Source organism: Triticum aestivum, unplaced genomic scaffold (genome assembly GCF_018294505.1).
Source record: "Triticum aestivum cultivar Chinese Spring unplaced genomic scaffold, IWGSC CS RefSeq v2.1 scaffold241563, whole genome shotgun sequence".
Classification (NCBI taxonomy): Eukaryota; Viridiplantae; Streptophyta; class Magnoliopsida; order Poales; family Poaceae; genus Triticum; species Triticum aestivum.
This window is the reverse complement of record NW_025233675.1, coordinates 1-7,838: the sequence shown is the minus strand read 5'-3', so window position 1 is coordinate 7,838 and position 7,838 is coordinate 1. Positions and strand designations below refer to the sequence as shown.

At 44.1% G+C, this 7,838-nt stretch overlaps 1 protein-coding gene and 1 long non-coding RNA gene across 2 annotated transcripts; both read left to right on the top strand.

Moving 5' to 3' along the window:
* The first annotated feature begins 980 nt into the window (after positions 1-980).
* LOC123176100 (uncharacterized) lies at positions 981-2,213 on the top strand. Its single transcript, XM_044590486.1, has one exon. The coding sequence runs from the start codon at positions 981-983 to the stop codon at positions 2,211-2,213; it is 1,233 nt and encodes a 410-aa protein (XP_044446421.1).
* Positions 2,214-5,135: 2,922 nt separating this feature from the next.
* On the top strand, positions 5,136-6,517 carry LOC123176101 (uncharacterized). The gene is made up of 4 exons (XR_006488352.1): positions 5,136-5,353; positions 5,568-5,838; positions 5,991-6,112; positions 6,269-6,517. It is a non-coding gene; the product is annotated as an uncharacterized lncRNA (long non-coding RNA).
* The last annotated feature ends 1,321 nt before the right edge of the window (positions 6,518-7,838 follow it).

Sequence of the window (7,838 nt, the reverse complement as noted above, 5' to 3'; positions counted from 1 at the left end):
AGGATGTTCTTACAGAGTGTATGAAACAATTGGAGTGTCCGTTTCTGGTAATCAAAGATGATGATATCTATGAAGAAGGCCCGTACCGTTGGATTTCAGTCACATGGAGGAATACAGAACTTCTTGGTATGCAAACTATACCTGCAATGACGAAATCTTTCTTCTTGGCCTTTGAAAGATCTGACCATCCACAAACTTTACCAAATGGATTCTTTGAACATTCAAGCAAGCTTGGTGTGCTAGTTCTCTGCTGGTGTGCCTTCAGTTTTGCATCACCCTCTTTCTTGAAGTGCCCTCGACTAAGATTCCTCGGATTGGACCACTGTACAGATAAGAAAACAATAGGAGACAATCATACAGAGTGGTTATGTTTGTATAGCTTGTGGGTCCTGGACCTACCATACACAAACTGGAATGAAATCTTATCCGAAGAAAAGATGGATCTCATGACTAATGTCAAAGAGCTGAATATAGAGGGAGTCATGGGCTGGCAGTACATAGCTCACCTACAATGCCGGTTACCTAACCTCCAGAGGCTCCGAATAATCAAACCAACATGTCAATGGGAGACATCGCAGGATGTTGATAACTCCTTTACAGATAAGGCAAGTATGGAAATACTGGATTTGTCTGGCAATTGTGACATGAAAATTCTTCCAACAAGCCTATCTAAGGCATGTAGCCTCCGGTTGCTTATACTTGATGGTTGTGATGGGCTGGAAAGCGTTGGTGGGCTTCCTCCCTCCCTTGAATCCTTTAGCTTTAATTGATATGGGCCAACTTCTCAATGGACACAGACTGTTGAGCTACCTCCAAAACAATTTCGTCCATCCAGCACAACAGATAAGAATGATGTCAGAATATCCAATATCTCCTTAGCAGGCTGCACACAATTGGAGAATTTGTTCTTGTGCTGGCTACCCAACCTTGTCGAATTGGACCTCTCTGGAACAGCAATCAAGATACTTGACTTCAAGACTATGGTGGTGCAAGTCCCAAGGCTCAAGAGACTGTTTCTAATAGGATGCAAGCACCTTCGTGCAATTACCTTTTTGGGCGAGAGTGTTTCTGACCTGGAGTTGATGTGTGTAGACACGCGAGATGGAATTGTGTGTCCTCGGCCATCTATCAGCAAAAACAAACCTTCTGGGCTGCAGATCCATGCTGTTGTTGTGGATGCGAGGTTTACTCACTCCTTGCGGAATCTGATTTCTAATTATATAGAAAATGTTCATTTTAATATCCACTTCACCTCCTCACCTGTGTATGATGGGGTTATTCAATTTGAAGCAACTAGCAAGGATATGATTGGCACCAGTGATCAAGAGAGTCTACATCTTATTCCAACAGACCAGTATACTGATGTCCTTGGGATGGTTGGTGCTGCCCCAATGCAGGCCTTTCCACAACCTCCTAGTACAAAGTCTGATCGGCATGTAGAGATTGCTGAAGGGAGCTTCTATGTTGAAAAGGAACTTGACTCGCTGATGGCAAATTATGTGGAATCCCTGCAAGTGCATGATGTCTCGGTACGTGCTATTGTGCCACGAGGCCGTTGGTGGGGCAAGCTTAGGTGGTGTTGCGTGGAGAGGTGCCCAAAAGTGGATACTGTCTTCCCTAAGAATTTATTGGCATTTACTGCATTGGAGAACTTGTGGGTGTCAGACCTCCTGATGGCCCGCTCCATTTTGAGTAAAATTCCACGCTTTAATCAATATAGCGTTATCAGTTCGTTTGGAAATTTACAACGCCTTCAGCTGCGTTCATGCCCCAGCCTCCAGTTTCTGCTCCCAGTGTGGGTGTCCTCCTTCCCCAGCTTGGAGACCCTCCACATCATCCACTGCGGCGACCTCAGCCACATCTTCACAATGGACGAAAAGTACCCCGAAGAAATAACTACCCGCGGCGTACTATTCCCGAAGCTGACAACCATCCACCTGCACGACCTGCCAAAGCTGCACAACATATGTGAGGTCAAAATGGTGGCCCCAATGCTCGCGAGCCTCAAAATCAGGGGATGCTGGAGCCTGCGCCGGCTGCCATCCGTAGGTGCCCGTGGCCGTGGCAAGAAGAAGCCAGCCGTCGAGATTGAGAAGGACGTGTGCGACGCTCTGGAGTGGGACGCCGGTCACCGCCCCGACCACTTTGAGGCGCCCATCCACTCGCGCTACTACAAGGAGAAGTTGCACAGAGTCTCCGTCCTCAGGTACTGATTATCCATGCAAATGACTTGCGAGTCCATCTGTCACTGCTCCTGAATCCTGATTGCATTCGTTTACTGACCATCTTGTTTCTCCGTGTCTCTCACGTATGTCGCCTAGGTGAACTCTGCACTGTGGTGTTTCCTCCGTCGCTACCTGAAAGCGATGGACGTTGCTGCTGCTGGATCATTCGTTTGGTTTGCTTGTGTGCCTGCTTGGATTGCCATTGGCCTTAGGTGTGAGCTTATGGTGGCTCTCTCCGTTTATTATATTGTGGATTTTTCAGTAAGAGAGGGACAGGTTTGTGCCTCCCCACGCAGACCTGGACGGTGCGTGATGTGTGATTTGAGATTGGAGTGGTTTTTGACTGTGGTTGCCTGCGTGCATCCACCAGACTGTATTTGTGTGTGGCTTTGATGAACGCTTGCTATGAGTGTGTGTCTGTGTGGTTTCAGCTGCCTATGTGTGCCTGCGTGCATCTACAAGGCTAGCTGCTTCTGAGTGTGACTTGTCTGAGAGTGTTTCCCATGGACCTGAACTGAACCAAGAAAAGCTTGGCTGGTTGTGTGTGTACTTGTGTTGTGCATGCATTGACCTGCTAGCTGCCCGTGTGTGTTGTTTGGTATGCTTATGAAAAAAATGAGAAAAGGCAGCAGCTATCTGTGCTGGTTGTTGCAATTGCTTGGCTCTTTGTGTGAATTATATTGGTCAGCCACTTTGTGAACTCTGTGGCACAATTTTTGTGTTCTGAATGTATTGCCTGGAAGTAATGGGTTGTTCTCTTATTTTACAAGCTAGAAGTTTGGGGTGTTATTAACTTATTATACTACTATACTAATGGCTGTGACTACAAAATACCGATGCATTCATTGACTGTTAAATCTCTTCTTTATAAACCTCACAAACAGATTCTGAATCCATCAAGTGCTTTATCTTTCATATTTTTTTGAAATGGAGGCAAAAGTTTTGCCTCATCTCATTAATAAAGAAGAAGAGAATTGCCTGGTTAACTAGCGGAAAACCAGGCGAAAACCGGCACAAACACCCTCGCCGGCCAGCATGGAACACACGGCCAACCTGGCTACCAACACAAGCCGCACACACACCACCAAAGAGAGAGCCGCGGTCAAGGTTGTCCACCGGGGTCATCGTCATCACTCCTCCTCGAGCCAACGACTCCGACTTCACCGAAGAACCACCACCGAAGATAGCCTCGCCGTAGCGGCTTCGCGAAGCTCACGTCAGCCCATAACAAACAGTCGACTCATCGCGTAGAGGACTGGCAACTCCGATTCTGATGATGAGATCTGAAAGGATATATGCAAAAACTCGCGCCGATGAAGATCTTCACGACAGGACCGCCCAACGCAGGTCATCATTGCCACACAATGCCACACAATGCACGGCAGCTCCGACTTCCAGCAGCAGAAGACCAACACGAAGACCCGTCGGACACGCCAGAACAAGCGCCGAAGTTTATGATAATCTGAATGCCGTTGTATTAATTTAACTTGCCAGTAAAACATAGTACAATTTTGTTTAACAATATGCAACACTTTTTTTAGAGCAGAGGCGCTTGCCCGGCCTTAAAGATGAGGCCCTTACAGATTACCAAAGGCAACGAAGAGGTACAGGAGGGCTCGGTCCGGGCACCATGATGAGGGTGGCGCGCCTGCCGGTGTAGTCCCTCTATTCCAGAGCGCCATAGCTTAGCACACTTTCCTTTCTGCATGTTGATGAGGCGATTCACGCAGACAGGTCTCGTCAACCCCTTCCGTAGCTGCAAGAAAGCAACCAGTTTGTACACAACATCAGCCGGGAAGAAATTTCAGTGTCAAATCTGAAGAACACAATAGTTTGCTCGGTATATGTTTTTTCCCTCAAAAATAAAATAAAAATAGTGTGGTTTGTTTGTTATTATGCTTTTGAAAATAAAGCAAGTGATGTAATATCACAGATGCAGCTGACCTGGTGCATGTGTGATTTGTTTGCTATGCTTTTTAGAAAAAAGAGGGTAGTTTTACCATTTGTTGAGAATGTCTCAGACTGAACTAATGTGTGTTTTCTGAAGTCTGAGCATATGCCAATGCCAGGTTCTAACAGTTTAGTGCACAGGTGTTCTACTCGGTGTATGAGCAGTGTTGGCTTCACGCACTCCACGGATGTATTTCATGATGTGCTTGTGCTGAACCTGACCGAGCTTATATATTGCTGAATGGTAAGCTGATTCCACTGTGAAACTGAATATATTCCTGAATGCGGCAGGCTATGAGGATATGCATGCATACCGTGGTCATGACGGGTCTCTGAAGAGCTCAAGAGATCATAACTTCTGTCGTAATAGAAGCCTATCCCATATGCTTCCAGGTGTGTAGTCACGTACATTCATCACTGTTCCGTTAGATAAACATATGCATGTCCAGATGGTTATCGAGGAGATAAAAGTAACATCCTCTTTTTTTTGCTGGATGTGAAATGTTCAGAAATAGTGGAATCCGCAAGCTTTGTACTGATGCTCTTTGGAATTGTTGGATTACGTAGAAAAACTGAAAACATTTGCTTTCATACTTTAAAAAGATCTAATCAGGAATGCATTCAGAAGTTCAAAAAGGCAAAACCCAGTCTGAATTTATTCAAAGATTCTACTTGGACAGATAAAATACGTGTTGGATTTTGTAGACAGAGGGAGTGCTGCTCAATTTAGGAAGAGACAGAGACACTTGTGACGTGTCGCCTCCCTCAGTAGACCTTGCTGTACAATTCTGTAGTGTTTGCAGGAAGAGAATGAACCCTCTTTAAGAAAAGCAAAAAATCAAACCTGTAGGAGCAGCTGAATCTCAATCATCTTTTGAAATGAAAAAGAAAAGCAAAAAGCAAAAACAAAGCAGCAGCATACATACGTTGCTTCAAGCTTTGGCAAAGAGAAAGGGGGGGAAGCAAAAGCCCATGCATCCATGGAGGTACCAAGCAACACAATTTGTACTTTTTAGTTGCAAGCAGAGAAGAGAGGAGGAGCCAACTTGCTTTGGTCTGTCTGCAGCTTCCGAGGGCATTAGCATTTTGACTTTGACGACAGAGGAAGCAGATCGGAGTGGCTCAAAATTCCCAATCCAAGTCTCTGCTATCTCGAGCTTCTGTTCTGCTGTCCTGAGGTACGCACGTACTAGTGAGCCACTAAGGCACTAACAAACAATTGGATTTGCTGGCTTGCATTCTCCGTGCCCTGTAAATTATTCTACCAGAAGAAAGTTGGCGCATATATGTAGTTGAGTTTGAGTAGCACTAGTGGTTAAGGAGGTGAAGCACAAGCTTGTTAAGGAGGCGAAGTACACGCGTAACATGTTGTCCTTGTTACTGTGTTTGTAGGTGGTGCCGAGATCTTGAACCGTTGGGTTAGATTGATCAAACTTGCAGCTGGTTTTCTCACATAGTCTTCAGTGGAGGAATGCATCCCGATTCCTGAGTAGTTCTTCTCGTCATTTGAAGATTTATTAAGTTTCGCAGCTGCATTGGTCTCTTGGCTGTTCTTGGACAGAGGAATTGATCATGAGTCCGGTCCTGAGTTGATTATTGGTTAACTTTACGGCTGCTTTTCTTCATTTGTCTTGGACAGATCACGAGTTTTGTACAATACGAGGTAAACACTCTTGTGCATTTTACGTCCAGAAAGTAGCAGATGTATGTCTTTCATTTATCTGGGAGTAATGCTCTTGAACCTTTCATGGTTTGTACACCAGTTTTCTTGCATTGACCCAAATTTAATTATTTTATGTTCTGGAATTCATGCAGGACGTAATGTGACACTTGTTGTCTTTGCTGGTTATTTTTACGGAGATTGTATACTTAGAAGGGAACTCTGATCCAAGTTTCTGTTCTCTCGAAAATCTCTTGCCTGCTGTCTATCGTGCTATGTACGTACTAGCTAGGATTACAGTTTCTGGCTACCTTCTTCGTGCCCTCTAAATTATTCTACCGGAAGAAAGTTTCTGTATAAATGTACATGTACTGGTTAAGAATAATAGAGAAGCACAAAATTAATTTGTTGTGCTTGTTGTTGTGGTTTGTAGGTGGTAACAAGATCTTGAACCGATGGGTTAGATTGATCAAATTTGCAGCTGGTTTTCTCGCTTGGTCTTGGGACGGAGAACGGTTGAAGATTGCTTAAGTTCCGCTGCTGTTTCTGTGTCTTTCTCTTGGACGGAGGAATTCATCATTAGCAGTTAGTACTCATCAGTTGACGATTGACAAATTTTGCTGCTGGATATCTTTCTTCATCTTTGTCAGAGGAATTCATCATGAGTAGTCATCTTGAGGAATGGGTAATACTCTTGCGCCTTTTATGTTCACAAAGTAGTACTCCCTCCGTTCCTAAATATAAGTCTTTTTAGGCATTTCAAATGGACTATAACATACGGATGTATGTAGACATATTTTAGAGTGTAGATTCATTCATTTTGCTTCGTATGTAGTCACTTGTTGGGATCTCTAGAAAGACTTATATTTGGGAACGGAGGGAGTACATGCATATGCATGGTTCTCTTTGGGAATTATTCTCTTGAGCCATTCATGGTTACCTCTACCACTGCTCTTACATCAACCCCAAATCAGCATGACTACTGTAGCTAGCTAGCTAGAGCACTTTTACGGTTTTCTCACTGCTTGCACCACATAGTAGATTGTGAAATGGCACAGGCATGCCCACTAGAAGAAAATTTGGGGTTCGACTGCGCACAATATTTTGGGTTCTGAACTAAGTTGATAAGCGATTTATATTAGGCAAACTATCAGTTCATTTCTTTAAAGGCGATGCCAACATTAGAAGATAACATGATAGATCCAGCTAACTCTCGTGAACCTAGAGCCTCTCGCAGCCAAATGTACTACATATAACACGCTAGCACACAAGCAAAACTTGTGGGAGTGTACATAAGCCGGAGTTTGAAACTCAGCATACCGTAAGCGTACACAAGCTTTCTCACTGATTTGTAAGGGACATTCTCGATTGTGAGATGATGGCTTTGACATGTGAACCCAACTATATACAGCTAGCTATCTAGCTAGAAGCCTTTGGTCAGGCTGGGGAACGCTTGGTATTACATTCAATTCACTCTTAATTTTAAATAGCGCGCAGTCATACAAAATCTCACTCTGCCTAGAGGTGTATATGCCAAAAGGGTCTTCGAATAATTTCCATTAGTTGTTTTTTTCTCATGGAGTGTGCAGGTTGGTTTTGTTGTTTCTGGTTGAAAAAAACGAATTGGTGATCCAAGCTAATTTGTCGGTTTCTCTGAGCATACAAGTTTAGCTCCCGGCACACCACATCAAAGTTACTTTGTTTAAAAGCAACGCCAACACGATAAGGAAACAGGACAGATCCATAAGCAGACTACTTAAAAAGAGTAAAACTCAGCAAGCCATAAGCCGCTAGTATCATGATAGTAAATAGGTAGACTGGATGCCATAAACAATTAACCGTGGACAGGCTGTAAGCAGTAGATGTGATTCAAAAGAGTGTTTTTTAAACCAAGGCAAAAGCTTTGCCTTTTCATTAAATTAAGAAGAAGAGAGTTGCTCGGTTAAACTCACTCACGCCGATGATGGCCTGTCAAGCTCAATAGAGACACCAACAAACCGAAT

Excerpts from the sequence above, each read along its gene's own strand:
- LOC123176100 (XM_044590486.1), top strand. The coding sequence starts at position 981 with ATGGTGGTGCAAGTCCCAAGGCTCAAGAGACTGTTTCTAATAGGATGC.